This window comes from Symphalangus syndactylus, chromosome 1 (assembly GCF_028878055.3).
Source record: "Symphalangus syndactylus isolate Jambi chromosome 1, NHGRI_mSymSyn1-v2.1_pri, whole genome shotgun sequence".
Taxonomy (NCBI): Eukaryota; Metazoa; Chordata; class Mammalia; order Primates; family Hylobatidae; genus Symphalangus; species Symphalangus syndactylus.
The window spans coordinates 29,048,369-29,065,438 of NC_072423.2; the positions used below are offsets into that span (position 1 = coordinate 29,048,369).

Below are 17,070 nucleotides of genomic sequence, written 5' to 3' on the forward strand. Positions count from 1 at the left end.
GGTTTAACCTTGACCTTGTACAGGTGCAGAAACTGAAGCCCAGATGATTTAAATGACTTGCTCAAAGCCATACAACTAATTTGTGGTAGGGTTTAGATTTTGTATGAGGCCTTATTTTTTTTTGTCTATTTTTCTTGATTCTTCCATAGGGTGACAATAACACGACCCTTCTTTTGACTCACCATATGTGACCTCATACAAAGGTAAGTCTAGGACAGGCTATCTCTAAAGTGTTAACAGGTTAAGAAAAAAGGTAGTTTTTATGGAGCATCTCTCATCTTTTGTGATTTATAACAAGGATAACAGGTTTGTTGATTATAAAATGTGTCTTGCATACTGTCAGAGATAGAAATTGTAGTCTCACTAAGAACAAATTTACTGTTTTTTATGAAACCACAATGGGATGCTGTAGGGGGAAGAGTGCTTAATTCCTTCCTTGAAAAGAGAAAGAAGGCAACTGAGCCATGGTCAATGAATTAAAGCAGTTTATTTAACATTAATTGCAGAATTTACAGCACTACCATTTAATGATAGGAATAAAAATAGAAAGAATCCAGTGTAAGCGATGTGGCAGACAAAACATTGGGGTGGGAAATGAGCAAAACTGAAAATGCAATTAACAAACATTCAAAGAAATCTTCCAAAAGGACAGGGAGCTTATCGGGGATGGGCATCCCCTTGATGATGAAGTGTGATCCTCATCCCCACCAGGATTTCAGGGCAGCCACTGAACATATACCCTGTTGACCGTCCCTGGAAAGTCGTTCAGCACAGTCTGACTTAACATGTTTGAGATGGGGCAAAATCTGGATTATAACACACTTTGGAAATATAGCTCAGGGTGAAAGACGGTAATAGTGTGGATTTGTGTGTGGGTTTTCTTTTTCAGAACGGAAGAGAATGCAAATTTTAGGGGTGTGTTTTCCTGATTTTAAACATGAGAGGTGATGTCAAAGGGATCAACTGAAAAGAACAGTTTAAAGTTTTTCCCTACGATTTTCTTGGAGATAATACCCGTGAAAGCAAGAAAATAAAACAAGAGGCGTATATGTGACTCTCTGATCTCTTGTCCTTTTGGAATCTGGAAAGAGACTTTTCAAAGGTAGTTGGGTTTCTACTAAAGGGCTGAGTTTCTAGAATAGCTACCTAGAAGGCAGGTGGCAGAGTAAGGTCTTTGAGCATATGGTCAAAGGAGGCTCATACTCTATAGCCATTTTCCCATAATTTAATGAGTCCCTTTTTTAACTTTAAAACTTTAAACAGATCTGGGACAAATTATTCTCTCTTTACCTCCTCCTTTCTTCCCTCATTATAGTCACCTTTCAATACCATCAAGCAGTCAACAGTATAGAACAAAGGATGCTAGTTCTGCAGGCCAGCATGTGAAATTTAAAGGTATTTTCAAATAGCAAGAATAAACACATCTGAGGCCCAGGCCTAAAGTGAGAAAAGACCCAGGACTGACTTGGATTCTGAGAACAAAACCGGATGGAAGAAAAGATACTGGAACTTGTTTTCACTCAACTTTGGTGGAAGGATAGTTCCTCTTGTAATAATTCACTGGCCAAGGAAGGATCCACAGTATCTGTGTTAATAAAGTATTGTCTGGGTGGAAAAATTTGAATAGAAAGAATGAAAAAAAATGGGCCAGCTCTTTCTCTATGGCCCAGGAGAACACTTTTGAGAAATGCAAAGGATGAAGAAGAGAATTAATTGAAATGCTGGTCAATCCCTAATTATCTTTTCCTATGAAGCTCTTTGGCATCCTAGACCTGGGGAGAAAAGACTGAACTGCTCCTGGATTGAGGGAAGGTTAGGTGATTGAAGATACGAATTAAAAGCGGAACCAACACCAAGATTTTGCCTGTATCATCTCAGTCCCTGCATCTAAACTTTAGTGGTTATTTATCAAGTTATCAATATGAAGCTTGTGTTTTGTTTCAGAAATTTCAGTATGCCAGATGTTTTACAACATTTCATGGTAAGAAGTTTGCTGGCATCACTTGGACTTGTGTAACACAAAACAGTAAAGAAAGGAAACCATATTCTACCTTCAAGGAAGTATCTGTTAATGGTATGACTACCTATCCGATTGCTAGTCTTTGGACTCTTTTCTTCCCAGGTGGCATGCTCCTTGTCATAATCTGAAAAAACTTTCCTAGAGATAAAGCTGACTCTTACGCTAAAGGTCAAATTGGACCAAAGCAAAGGATATGGGGGGAAAAAACCTCAAATTCTACAACTTTTTGAATAGGACTTTCAAGCAGAGATAAAATAGGCATTGACTGGCCATGCTTTTGGCTGGGGCAATAGCTGTGATTCAGCCTGTCCCCCAAGACAGACCAACAGCATTGGCAATGTGCACTGCCCCTGCCCCCTGAGATGGGAGCAAAGCACAGGGAGATAATGGGGTCTCCTTTTCCCTCTTGTATTTTTCCAGATCAAAGAATTGAGAATTGCTAAAATATAACCTAGCAAACAATAGGAAACTCCATTCCATACCTTTCTTTGTTTTCTAAATAATCATCTCCAAAAGGTATAGATGGGACAGCTAAGCAGGATGCAGAGGATGGTGGGAAGGGGACTTCTGATGTGGAAGAGCCCCACTGGATGGAGGGGACCTGGATCCTTTGCAACCCCAGGATGGAGGAAGAAGCCTTTGGTAATGTCCCAGGGAAAGCCACCAGATGGGCTGCAACAGCCTTGACTGGGTAGAGTGCAAGGTGGGGAAAGGTGAGTGCCTGGTGGCCCACAGAACATTCAAGGTTACTATTTTCTTTTTCTTGCCTTTCATGTATGAATTGGAGTCTGCCTTCATGCTGGCACATGCTCAAGACCAAAAGATTGCAGGGAAGTGTTGGAGTCCAGAGAGAGTGAGGTTAGAGATTTTTGGCCCAGTTCTCTTTAAAGCTGACAGATACAGAGATTTCTTCCTAGTACCAAAACCTACCTTCCAGCCCATGACCTGCCTTTTCCCAGGCCAGGCCCATGTTTCCCCAAGAGGGCAGGAGAGAAAACCAGGCCAAGCTGAGGTAATTTCATAGTTCTGTGACTCCAAGGAAAAGGACATCCATTGGCACAAAGCATTGAGCAAAAACCCTTTAATAACAAAATAACATTCACGATGTAGCTACTTCAGTTGTCTGGAAAACTCAGCTTACACTTGATTCAACATACCACTTTCCACAATGTTAAAAAAAAAAAAAAGGTCATAAAATGGCATAACAAAATATACCTTGGGTTTCATAAGACAAGTCTTCTTGACAAAATGTAACCAGCCAGACCCATGCATTGCCTGTGATTAAAAAAAAAAAAGGGCTGGGTACACTCATGTCTCAAACACCCCTCTATTTTCTTTGGATCAAAAATGGATTTGACCTTTGTAGATTCTACAATATCTGCATTAAGAGGAACAGTTTATGGGTTTGTGAGTGTCAGGAAAACTTTGCTGAAACAAATATCAATTTTATTGTGGAAGAACATATAAAGCTTTCTGGAAGATTAAACACTATTACAATCATCAACTGTCTTACAAAAGCCAATTTGAAAAATTCTTGTATCTGTTCCCATCTTTGGCAGATTAATAAGGGAAAAATAAAAAGACTATATATCAAAATTTACATTACCACAATCTAATTTATAAGGCCAAATAAAAATATGTTGCTTTTTATTATGCACGAGAGCATGTTCCCAATATACTCTCATTGACAGATAATATGAATGCTATACTGTCAGTGATTTCCAATATTTTGCATAGCAGACTTCTGCTTTTCAACCAAGGTTCGCTAGGCTGCATGCTCCTATGCAAAATAAAGTGTGCTTGGCAGTTGATTTGGCTTTATGTCAAGCATTTTGGTTTGGGAAATATGAAACTCGAGAACGAGTCTTTGAACCCAAGTATAAGAAAGAACAAGTTTGCCCAATCCCGTGCAACTGAAAAATAGTTTTGACATATAGAGACCTCAGATAATTGAAGGATTTAAAGAAGATGGTTTTCCTAAAATGGGTTTCAAAACTTCTTCTTATATTCCCTTTTAGATGGTAGATGGAACATTGTTGGGCAGGTAAAAATCAAGTGAGAGTCACCTCCAAGTCTAGGGAGGGATGGCCATGATAGCTGCACATGTGAAGTTTTGGGAAATGGCTGCGTATTTTTGCCCAAATCACTGAAACAGTTGGTGGGAATGTCTAGGAGAGCAGACAAAAGAGAAGTGGGCAGAGAAGAATTAGTAATATTGATGCCATTTGAGTTTCTACTGGGAGCTGACCTGATCATAAAATACTAGAAGAAATCACGCACAGTCAAAAGTAGCCATTCCCAAGCAGAGATCAAAGAGGGCCACAGCTGGATGAATTTGCACCTACATATACATGGCCAGTTAGGTCTAAGTTCATGAGCATAAAGCCAAAATAACTCCTTTTGGTGGAAATTAAATATGCAAAGGTGAGTTTTTCAATAGTCGCTTTCAAACCCCTCTCAGATATGGTGATATATCTGGGTTATGAGGATCCCAATTTGTGGAATGCAAATTGGCTAACTCAAAAATTTGGAATAACATTTCTCATTATAAAGTTGGAACCCAATTCAATGTGACTCATTTTCAGATCCCAACGGATGTAAAGGGTATTTTCGAGGTGACACATCTCCCAATAAAACCAATATTACCACCGTCTGAGGCTGAACTGTGTACATTTTCACAGTTTAATGTATACACAACTGTTCCACAACTGCTAACAAACAATAGGCGCCCATGCATAAATAAAGTCCATTGAACCAAAGGGGAAGATCTAGTTCAAAATGAAAAATGTTGCTATTAAGACCACAATGCATCACACTGCTAAATTTTTAGCCTCATGCATAAAATTATAGCACTGATTGGCAGTTGCTAATCATAATACTACACTGTTAACACAGAACAATTAATTGTTCAGACCAAGTAGCACAAATGTAGAAAATAATTATTCTTTTCAACAGAGCAAATGAACACAGATTGTTTCTTCAGCAAAATATGAAACTGTAAACTTTGGGCTCATTCTGCAACTTTCCCCAATCCAGCATAAATTAAATCCAAAGGGGAAAAAAAACATACATTTTCTTTTTAAGCGTACCTTTTTCGTCTATTACAAAAGCACAACCTAAAACGTATAAAGCTTTTTTTTCTTTTTTCTTTTTTTAAATCACAGTTACCAAAAGAAACAGTGAATAATTTATTACATACGCTATAATAACATTACTCTAAACACTATTGTCTATGAGGTATATCTGAGAAAATTCGGTAAGGAATTGCGCGGTCTGCATTGCCAACATGCCCGGGTTCATAGTAAAGCTTTGGAACCGTGAAGAACTAGAAAAAAGGGAAGAACGAGGGAGGCAGAGGAGGAGACATAGAGAAAGAACCTTTGGTATTAGTACAAATCTTGTTCTTTGCAGGGTTGCATTGCAAAGCACCACAGTACAATAAGCCCACCAACTGACTGTATGGAGGCCCAGTTGAAGCTGAGGTATTCACAGGAAGAATTAAAAAAAGCACAGAGAGGTCCAGACTGGCTAAATCGTTGCTTTGGTTCAAGCAAGGCACTCGTCCCGTGGTTATGTCACACTTTGCAAGTGAAGCATGAGGCTGGGGGGATTGCTGAGGAGGGGTCTGCCAAGTGGGGATATTTTCTGTGTTCAGGCTGCCATCGCTCTTTCTAGATCCTCTCTTGTATGGATTTGGCAGTAGGAAAGATGGGGAAGGTGATGTTCGCTTATAGGGGAGCTCTGCTGCTCAATGAATTAAGTCATCTTTGCTCTGTCTCCCAGGGATTCTGAGAGTTCTATTTCCAATAGGAATTTAGGAAGAAAACCAAAGCAATGTGCTCTTTGGAAGGAAGGCCTTACAGATTTGCCTTGTATAGGGAGAAGATGGGCCTTGAGCTTGTTTGGACAGGAGGGAACTTTCACATAGGATGGTGCTTGAAAACTTCAGAAAGAGAGTAACAGTGTTTCCTACAGTTTGTCAATCTGTCGTCTACATTTCTCTACTAGCTATGCTTTGTTGATGCATGAAACTGATGAGTTGATTGGTCTCTTCCTCTCTTTGCTTCTTTGTCTAAATGGTCTCTTTAAAAGCTCAAAGATAACTACATTATGTGAAATGCAAAATACTAGCACTCAAAAAGAGCTATATGGACTAGAGGCAGATCTTTGCATTTGTCTAAAACCCATTTGGTCAAAAGCTGAGACAGATTCATTGGCTAACACACAAATCACGTTGATGAATGGCTCTTAATAGTGATTTAATCATTTAATGGAATCTAAAGAAACTTGAAGAGGACCAATTAATTTCATGAGTAAGATGGAAAGAGAGAAGCAACTTTAAGTAGCCATTTTTTAAACTGGCATATTCCTCTGTAATTTTGGGGTCATTTTTCATTTACCATGAATAACCCTTTAGTATCAAATGATGTAAGGCTTAAACTTCTCTCATAAATACACAGTTGGCTTAGAAATGAAATGTAAACACCTACAACTAAAAAGGAAAAGGCTGAAGAGCTTAAATGTCACACGTGCCAATGGTGGTCAAGTTCCCTTTCTTGATAAATACTGACTTTAAAGTACCCATAATAATCAAAGCCAACAGGCCAAGAATGAACTTTCTCCTCTCACTGAATTAAAAAGTTATTTATACAGTGCTTTGTAATGGAGAGGTTCAAAAGTGATCACACTGTTGGGATCAACATGTTTTTCCTAGGGCAAAAATCCTGTATGAGCCCTAGTATTTCAAGGCAGGCCACCTTCACGAAGCAACTGACCATATGTGACTATGTACTAATGGGACACTGAAAATGCTTGTGACTAATTTTACAGCTGAAACTGTTAAGAGATAAACCCCAGTCTCTGCTCATTGCTAAAGGATTGCCACCATCCTATTTGTCAATATGGGACCACTCTCATGCAGAGGTAGCACTGCACAATAGGTGGAGCACTGGGGCAGGAACCAGGAGGTGTGTGTGGGCTTTCACTCTCAAGAGTTATTTGATTTGGATAACTATTTCATTCCTCCGGGCCACCGGGGCTTGGACTACATGATTCCTAAGGTCTCTTCCAGCTCAACTACTCAATGGTCAGAGCTTCTGTGGTTCAGTAATTGGCAATCTTCACTGTGATAGGTCCCAGCAGGGATAGAGGCCATGGCTAGGACTGAAGGCCATTTCCAACCAGTTTCCTTCCCCAATTTGTAATCAGAATTTAAGGAATCCAATTACAGCAGCATCTGAACTCGCATCTTGAACATGTGGAGCAGACAGCAAACATATAAGAGAAACACAGAAAATATCCCTTTCCAAATTAGCAGCCGCCGTCGCATAGATAATTATTTCTTTGGGGTATCTGAGCTGTGGCTTTACATACCATATGTCAGAGAAAATCGTTCAAATTATAAAAGAGCACAAGCAAAATGCAGACCGCACAGAGAAAGAAATCTTTGGTATCTTTGGTGTCATCAACACGATTAAAATTACAAATGGAAAAAGTCAGTGAGGTAGCCTTCTTTGGTTCTCACTAGAAATAGAAAGTTTTTCCTTTTTTTTTTTCTTTTTTCTGCTTTTTGTTTTTTTCCTTTTTTGTTTTGTTGCTTTACATACACACAGAGTTCATTCTTGGAAGCAGCTAGTGTAAGGGTTTCTCTCTTTTTGTTTACGATTTTTTTAAAATTTATTTTTCCAGTTTCTGTATAGAAGCCCCGAAATCCAGGCTGGTGAAGCAGGGTCTCAGCTTATGTTTTCTGAATGCACAGGTTCAGGCTGAATAGTCATTGCTTGTCCACAAAATTTGCTCTGTTGTTCTGACAGCAAACAAACTGCAGTGCTCTCTGTTGTTTTAAATTAAAAATATAAACTATACAGTGCACCTTTCACAGATGCTGAATAAGTTAAATAAATAAGTTACAATATGAAGGCTCTGAGGGCCACAATAATTAAGAGGTGAAGTTCGCCTGGTACCAGGTGGGGCTGCGAACTTAAGTTAAATAATTTAATAATTGTTACTTAGACTATTTTAAAAGTTAATTTAAGAGAGAAGAATATCCCAAATTCTATTTTTGTAACCTGTATTTCTTCCCTGTCTGTAACAGAATTTCACTGCTTTATAAAGCAAACTAAACTTCAAGAGTATTCCAAGTAGAATTTTGCATCTCTGATGCACCATTGGTCTAGGTTTTGATAAATAAGTACAAGGAGTAGAATCAAACTAAGGAAGGATGATTAAATAATTACACAAATCCTATACATTTATGTACTAGAAGCTAATTTAAATAAGTTAATTACATTAATGGTACTTAGCTTGTTGGGTCATAACCCAAAGAGACAAGATAAAAAACATTCTGTGGGGCGGGGCAGAGGGTGTCCTCATTTTTTGACTGACAACATGTATAACTTCTTTTGATAGTCTAAATAAAAACAAAGCAGGAAATTATAACCTCTAAAATTTTCTCATGTTAAAGACCATTTAGATGTGACAAGCATGAAAAAATCACCACTCCCCACTAGCTAACGCAGTCTCCCCAAGACTGCAGTACCATTGTCTCAATCCTGGAAACCAGAGCCCACTGTCTCCCCATTGGTTTGCGCTTGACTTTACTACGTTTTCTTCTTTTTCTTTGTTTTTTCTTTCTTTTTTTTTCTTTTTGTCCTTTTTCAGGTCTTTGGATTTAGCTTTAGTTATGAAAAATCCAGAATAAAGCTATTCAACCGAAGTCATCAAGCGTAGGTGTCATCCTAACACAGATGATTAAATAATATACAAGATTTCTTGAAAGTTGAGTTTATCTTGGATATGCCCAAATGAAATTAATTCCAAGTGTACAGGATGAAGATGCTGGGATACTTTTGTTTTCCCTGCACTGTGGTTTTCAATGTTACAATAAATAATGAAAACAATGTACACTGTAGAAGTACCACATACATGTTAAACGATGATTTAAAATTTATTTGTTGTAATGGATTACAGTATATACGTATGAAGCATGTCTGTACACACTTGTATGTACACAGTCTAGACACCTATAGGTAACGTGTGTTGTTATAAAGTCATCTATGAGAATACATGTTAAAATATGTATCTAAATTTGTATACATCCAAGCGGACAGACTGTATAAGCCTTAGGCACACTTATCTGCCAAGGTTTATGCTACATGAAATGCTTGCTGCTAAAAATGGAGCAGAGTGGAAGACTTCTATGGGATGAACAAGCTGGTAGCAATGTGTTTTCTCCACTAGAAAAGGTATTAGCTTGTTACTTCCAATCAACCAAACTCCAAAACCTCTAAGGAAAGCTTGGGCTCTAGCAATAACTGCTTCAGGCTGTCAGAGTCGTTTTGGTGTCTGAGAATAATGAGCCTCATTTAAGGTCCTGTGTGATTCACACAACAGCCCATCAGCCTCAGTGGTAAGTTCTGTATCTACCTATGTGAGGTCCTATATATTTTAATAACTACTTCTGTATTTTATAAGTATTCTGAGACTTTCTAAAACAGATAAACCCTCCCCTCTTTCCCTCCCTGACCTTGGAAACAAACAAATCATTGATAGAAAACAGGCATTGAGACATCCATATTTAAAGTCAACATCATTATCTTATGAGACTTATACAACCAACTGGGGTGCCATTCTTCATTCAGTAAGGATTTTTGTGGCCTTATTTTAAAACTAGAATCTCCTGTTGTTTCAGGGGTGACTTGGTCTTAGCTAAAGAAACAAAATTACTAATATATCAAGTTTGGCAGACAAATATCAGAAAGTTATAGATATACCAGCTCTACCCCTTCTTCATCTACCATTTCCACTTACTCTTCCTGGTTAGGCTAAGAAGTCTGAATCACCCAGCATCAGCAACAACAACAAAAAAAGTCAGCTCTAACCTGTCACGAATCTAGAAGATTATCACCAAGGTAGTTGTGTCTGGGCCTTGTGGTCAACCTTGACCACAGGTATCATCTTTTTCTCCACTTTTTAATAGAGTCCATTGTTCTTCAACAACACTGGAAACAGGCCTTTTCTTCTTAGATTTTAAAATATCCAACTATTCAAACTCCTGAAAATCCGAGTTCGCTACAAAGTCATACTGTCATGAGACTTTGGTAATGATAATCAAACAGACATTCCCATAATTCTACCAACATTTTCAAAAGTGGGGAAGTTTCCCCCATACCCAGATAATAGTGATTTTAAAAATCTGTTCAACTTGAATTTACTGGCACTAGTAGGTGGGTGCCCAGTATAGACAAAGAAAACTGATTATCTAAAAGGTATTTATTTTTGGTTTTGAAATATGTTGTTTGACTTAGAAAAGTGTGTGTGTGTATCAGATTTACATTCTAAATGTTGATTTCATTTTAGCTTGAATTGAAAATTATTTTGGATTTCCTAAAGCCTACAATTGACAAGAGCCTGCAGGGGGAAAAGGGAGCTTAGAAGCAACACTTTCTGGATTTCTCCAGAGGAAGTGCCATGCTTCCTGGCTCAACTAGCCTGCACCTTTATGCATGGTGCAAGCTAAACACCTCTTTTACATTTTGGAAAAGCTTTTAAATATTGGTGTTGAGTTTTTATTGTTGCTGTTTCCTTTAAAAAAAGAAATGTATTGGCTCTGGTTTTTTTTTTTTATTATTTCCTGGAATGAAATAATTACATCCCTAGTACCAAAATCACATTAAAACAAAAACAATGCAAGCCTATTTGTGTAAAGGAATAAAGGAAATTGTTTTTCCACTCAATGGCTCTGAGTGTTTTGATTTCTGTTGCCTCAAGAATGTGAAATTTGGCTGAGAACTCCTTCACACTGTCTCTTTTGCTGATGGCTGAGGAATGCCTGGAATTTTCTTTGGATTGAGGTAATGGATACTAAACTATAACCAAACCCAAATGGTTATTTTCTCTGAAATTATTAACTTAAATTTAAAAATCCTTGAGTAAACTCACTGGGTTAAATTCTATTACCTTTCAATATAGAAATTTTTTTCTGTTAGATTTCTAACAAATTGAAATTCTGCAGGGCTTAAAATTTTGACACATAACTGTATAGATACACATACATATTTATATATGTATGTGAATAATTTTCTAAAAGCAAGTACTTCTCTCTGGTATGACATTATCTGGAATGAGACATTTATTAAAGCTCCTTGGGGAGAAATTCTTGCTTTTTTTTTTTTTTTTTTTTAACAATTATGACATGTTCTGATTATCAGAGGACTGGTTTGACCAATGTTGTAATGTCAGGTCACAAAGGCAGCCTCTACTGGTCTAGACATCTTCAGAGGATGCTGGAGACCCAAATGCTGAGATTAGTATGTCAAAGAATCACTAACCAAATCAAACAGGCTCCATTCCTCAATCCAGTCTGGAAAAGAGCAACCATTTCCATTGGACACATGTCACAAGGACTCGTTTAGAAATACCCAGGTTGAAATCAACCCACATGGGAACATTCCTCTGCTGAAATATGCTCTTTTCTTAGTCCTTTGACAAAGGAAACATGGAGTGTGAGCAAGGGACAAAGGGACACAAGGGAAAAGCCAAGGAACAATCTCCTAGGCAGGATGAATTATAAAAATTGTGGAGAGTCACATTCTCTCACAGCTCCTGCATAGGGAGACCCACATAGGGGGAATGAGGAGGGGGCACAAAGAACAACAATGGGGCTCTCCAGGGGCAGGACTCCAGGAGTCTCCCCAAAACCTGCTTTACATTTTCTCTCCAGGATTGAGACACTCTCCCCCATCCCACCCAACACCACCGCCCACCCCAGTGCCAGCTGTGGTTGCACATAGGCTTGTCAAAATACGAATTGGTAATTACCACCCTGAGGAAATCTATTAACCCATTGCAACAGGAGTTGGGCTTCCCCTGTGAGAAGTCCCTTTGGTGGACCTGCTCACTGAGGGGGTCTGGCACACCCAGATGGGACAGGGCAGCTCCTGGAGAACAGATTTCTGGGCTGGCCTCATATTCTTTAACTGGTGAAAATGGACCACCGAGCCTTCCCAACAGTTACAGAAGATGAGCACCCCACTGTCAGGACCCAGTTCTGGGCCGAGTCTGTTGGATGTACTTCACTCACCACCTTAATCCAGGCTGAGGGATAGAATAGAGATGACTTCGAATACAAATAAAACTCATTTACACCATGGATCCATTTATCAACAGGTTAAATGCTAAAATGCTTGATCTTGACTTTAAACCTTTCCCAGAAACTTCCATAGAGATCTGAATACTTCAAATCATCCACAGTGGCAAATTAACTCTGGAATGGCATGAGAAATGAGAAAAATTCTGAACTGAATACTTAACAAATGAAGCACTGGACCAAAACAAGACATGAATTTGGACAGCAATAATTTTGGTTATCACCAATGTCAAGTTGATCTATATATGTATTTTATATATTATATATATCTTTCTTTAGAAATGCAACTTTACAGCTGATTTTTAAAAAGCTAATAGAAAAGTAGAAACTGGCAATTATTTTTACATGTTTCCCCCCACCCCCAAATGAAGCCCTGTTAGGATGTAGCAATCACGTGAAAACGAGGCTGTAAATTCCTCTATAAACTCTTTGGTTCTGTGGCTTGGGAGAGGATGCATCACCAAGACCCCTATCCCTGACCCTCACTCCCTTTCCCTCCCCTGATGATGAGACTCTGAACATAGAAGGAACCAAGTCTAAGGGTTAAGCAAAGAACATTCAAGTGATAATGTTATTCCCTACCCTCTGCTGAGCAGAGAGAACTGTTCAATATCCCAACAGATTAAACTTGGAGTCCATGGAAACTTTTGAGAGATTCCATGTTGGGGCAAAAAACCATAAAACAAAATTAAAAGGAAACAATAAAATCAAATAAATGGCCCTTTCCTTTTGTTGCTCAGAGAAACATAATTGATTACCTTTATACAGATCAATGGCGCTATTAGTATTTTAGCCAGGCAAGAGGAGATAATGAACTGAAACAAAAGGTGTGAGAAATCCTCATCTTTGGTATTGTAGCTGTTGAGGTTTCTGTTGCTCTGTTCCGTGTTCTTTTGAAAAACTGCATAGGCACAAATTAAAGACAATCTTCAACTTTAAGATTACCGTGTGAGTTGTCAAATGAAGCAGCAGCCACTGAGGCTCTTCCTTATTTCTATCTTTGTCTCAACCCTTTCTTTAAAATCTGCTTCCAAAAAATGTCCCAAGAGGTCTGTTTGAACACAGTGTGTCTCGCTGTTTTTGTTTTCGTTTATTTTCTGGCGTGCTTCCTTCTTATTGGTGGTGATTTCCATTGATTTACAGATTTATTTATTCATTTTAATGGGACAGTTTTGTTTGTTGCAGAAGTAGGTGCAGAAAAAGTTTCTTTGGTTTCGATTAAGTAATTCATAAAAAAGTCAGTCTCAAGTGTCTGTAAAGAATCATTGCAGCGTTTGGCTTGCTTTGAACACCCCCATGTGGCCCCACCCGGGGCCATTCACTGGTAAATATGCACATTGTGACCTTTGCAATCTCCCAGAGTTCTGTGGGCGCTCTTCCACTTGCTATGGGAAGGTGACAACTGGTGTGGCAAAGCCACCCCTCTGGGTGGCTTGGCTAACGTCCTTGGTGTAGCTGGTCCACTCAGCCCGATGATACGCCAAATGCAAGAGCTGAATGCCATTCGCAGTTGCAGAGGTTTTCTGATTTCTAAAAGTAATCACAGTATTTTTAGGCTAGAAAATGACAAATCATAAATGTCTTTGGTTTGCAGTATTCTGCTTCTTTGGTGTGCTGTGTTTTCTCCAGATTTATTCAGCTGTTTTGCAAGGATGATTCAACAACAGAAGAGATTTAGGACTAGATGACAGTCATCAGTAACATGTATGCAGGTTTGATTGATTTTTTTTCTTGCTAGAAAACACAGAAAACATCCCTACTAATGGGATGGATGAGGAAAAACCCCAAATCAGAAAGAGTGAGAATGGATTACGTGGTGGTCATAACACACAGTAGGAGGGACCAGATGACTGATCAACCAAGAAGGACACATTAATGATCTAAAAAAACCTAGATCTTTTAAAATGCTGCATTCGCTCCATGCACCGTTAACAGTTAAATTGGCCTCCTGAGTGTGCGTCTGCATTATGTACAATAGAATTTGTAGCAAACTGCAAAATGTGCTTGAAGCCATATTCTCATCAATTCCCTAATGACTTCACAATAGGTGTCTTGAAAATCCAGATGTGGAGAACCCAGAACCTTCCTTACTTCTGTTTATCTTTGTTGTGCTTGATACTTGGAGCGCAAGTGAACTGACTGGTTTTTTTGACGGATCCAAGACCATATGAGATTTCCAGGAGGTAAAGAAAAAAAAATTGTAAGCTGGATCAACTTAAAGCTTTCTAAATCATTCAATGAAAATATATCTGGGTTGGAAAAACAGGTCCTTGGATTTTTTTTCTTTAACGTCCATATTTAAAACTTGTGCTCAGTAATTACCATTCTGATGTTTTTTATATTATGGCTGTGAACTTGGACATACCATGGTATAATGAGGCTAAGCATGTGGAAAGCAAATGAGGTCATTCTTGTTGCTAGATTCTTCTCTTATTGTTGTATCTTGGAAGCCTAAACTCAGAGTCCTTACATAGGCAAAACTCCTATTGTTACTCATAGGAACTCTGACTGCAAGAAGCTGACAGGACCTGAAGTGGGACGGATGACATTTTAAGCAATCCTGAGCTTGGTTGACACCACACTGTAATTAACTCGCTCCAGGAAGGCCCCATTTGGGTTTCTGGGATGCTTAGCATGCTCAGAGAACAGAGTCTGGTTCTAAGAGATTAATTTTTCAGCTTGCACTTGGACTCCATAGCCATTAAAAACAAAAAAAAGAACACCTGGTCTATGATTACAGCTAGAATATAAGTTTCTTTGCAAGAGAATTGTGCTTTCAAATCACCAGTGAAGGGCCCCAGCTAGGAATCCGGTGTCTTTTTCCTTTGTTTTCTTTTGGTATCTGTTGTCCTCATTTGGAGGTGACTTGTGCCCAAGTGAGAGTCCTTCCATCATGCTTTGGTACATGTGCTGGAGGTGGACGAGGAGCCCCCTGTGCTCAGATCGTCTTGCCACTTCTCCAGGCTGCGGCGCCGGGCGTTCATGAAGAAGTTGCTGACGGTTGTGAGCTCCAGGCCCAGCTGCTGGGAAATGGTGATCTGCATCTCCTTCGACGGGCGTTTGTTCTCCTTGAAGATGGCGAAGAGTGTTCGGCGTTGGAGGTCAGTGAACACCAGGCGGGACTTCTTCTGGGAATTGTTCCTGTCTTTGTTTGGTTCTTGCTCTTTGCGTTTGCACGCTTGAAGGGAAAGAGAAGAAGGAGAGGAGTCAGTGGGCTCACCTGAGAAGGTGATCCATGGAAAACATTGACAAAGTTGTACAGAGAGATGTAAACTGTTAAACTTTATTGTGCTAACTGCCCAGCTGTCAATAACCAGCCTTCCCTGTAATCTCCAGGTGATGGAAGGCATCAGTGAGTGAGTGGGGGATGGGAGAAAGGAGAAAGCAGCACGGCTGTTTCACACAGTCTGGTTTTGAACTAACTGCAGTTGTCTTTCCCTTTTACATCCTCCCTGCTCTAGCACATCCTTGAAATTCTTTATCTCTGAAATCAGGTGCCACGAAGGCAGGGAGGACTCCAGACCCTGGGGTGGGGGAAGCCTGGTGAGGCAGTTCCTCTTTCATATTCACCCTCTCGAATTGTTTACAGCTGAGTTGAAATTACCTTCTGGAGTCAAAACTTAAAAGTGCATAGTTTTTCAAAATCAAAGCTTCTACCCATGTGACTCTAAAAATTGTTAACAGAATGAATTTAGAAGTGACAGAATGATGGTATCATCCCAACCCAAATTCCTTTCGTCCAGACTTTTGAAAAATTAGAACAAAACAAATAGAAGACCAAGGGAGAGAAAGACTAGAAAAATTGGTTTAGCCAATTCTCATTTGGCTAGTTTGAAACTGAAAGCCAGTACAAGAAGACAGGGGATGAGGGTGGGGGAAGAAGCCCAACGTTACAATAGGACTTCAGGCTTGTAGATATGTTAGTATATGCAGAGTCTCTTTGATTTAGCAGAAGTGAGTATCCATGCCTGGGCTGACATACGCAGTCAAGGACATTATGTGTCACGACCTCTCCCTTAGCCTACAAGTTCCTAGAAGGCAGCAGCCAGGCCTCTGTAGTATTCCTGACTAATTCTTTTTGGAGCCATGGATACAATGAATGTTTGGGACAATGAGGACAAATGGCTTCTTGATGCTTTCAGGGAATCTGTACACTTCACAGACAGGTTTGGTGTCTCAGCAAAGTGACCTGTAAATGTTAAATACAGTATTACAAATCATAATGCTAAAACATGAGAACGTGTGTTACCATCACTTGAAATGGCCAGGTGCAGTGGCTCACACCTGTAATCCCAGCACTTTGGGAGGCCAAGGCAGGCGTATCATGAGGTCAGGAGTTTGAGACCAGCCTGGCCAACATGGTGAAACCCTGTCTTTACTAAAGATACAAAAAATTAGCTGGGCGTGGTGGCGGGCACCTGTAATCCCAGCTACTTGGGATGCTAAGGCAGGAGAATCGCTTGAACCCAGGAGGTGGAGGTTGCAGTGAGTCGAGATCACGCCATTGCACTCCAGCCTGGGTGACAGGGTGAGATTCTATCTCAAAAAAAAAAAATCACTTGAAATAAGTCACAGCTCTGCTAGGGGTGTGGTGACAGTGTGGCCTCAACAGGAAAAACTGGGGAAAGGCCAGGAAGGAGCAGAGGCCCAGACGGGGCAGTCACCCTCAGAATCCATCCCACTGGATATTCTGGCCAGAGGTTGAGAATCCCTTTGCAGTGGACTGACATTCCCCCAAGCCTGGCACCCAGGGTGCTGCTCAGATGCTTTCCTATGTTTCTCAAAGCACTGGCTTGTATATTTTGTTTCCTGGCCTTCGGGCACAGCATTTCCTACTCATTGTGTTCTGCAGGCAGCATCTTATGTGGAGGGTCTGCTATGGTGTCTGAATGTTTATGTCCCC

General features: G+C 39.7%; 1 protein-coding gene across 3 annotated transcripts in view; it reads right to left on the reverse strand.

Annotated features, from left to right (window-relative positions):
* Window positions 1-467: 467 nt before the first annotated feature.
* ONECUT2 (one cut homeobox 2) overlaps window positions 468-17,070 on the reverse strand; it is a 56,493-nt gene continuing 39,890 nt past the window's right edge. Inside the window, exons 2-3 of one of the 3 annotated variants that reach the window (XR_010121326.1) lie at window positions 12,926-15,345; window positions 468-3,295 (exon numbers count right to left, since the gene is read on the reverse strand). Coding sequence is in view for 1 of the 3 variants with exons in the window: in XM_055298110.2 (XP_055154085.1) it covers window positions 15,059-15,345 (287 nt within the window). In the remaining 2 variants the exon portion in view is untranslated. Of the gene's footprint in view, window positions 15,346-17,070 lie in introns of all 3 variants that reach the window. The other 2 variants (XR_008660959.2, XM_055298110.2) reach the window with 2 other exon arrangements.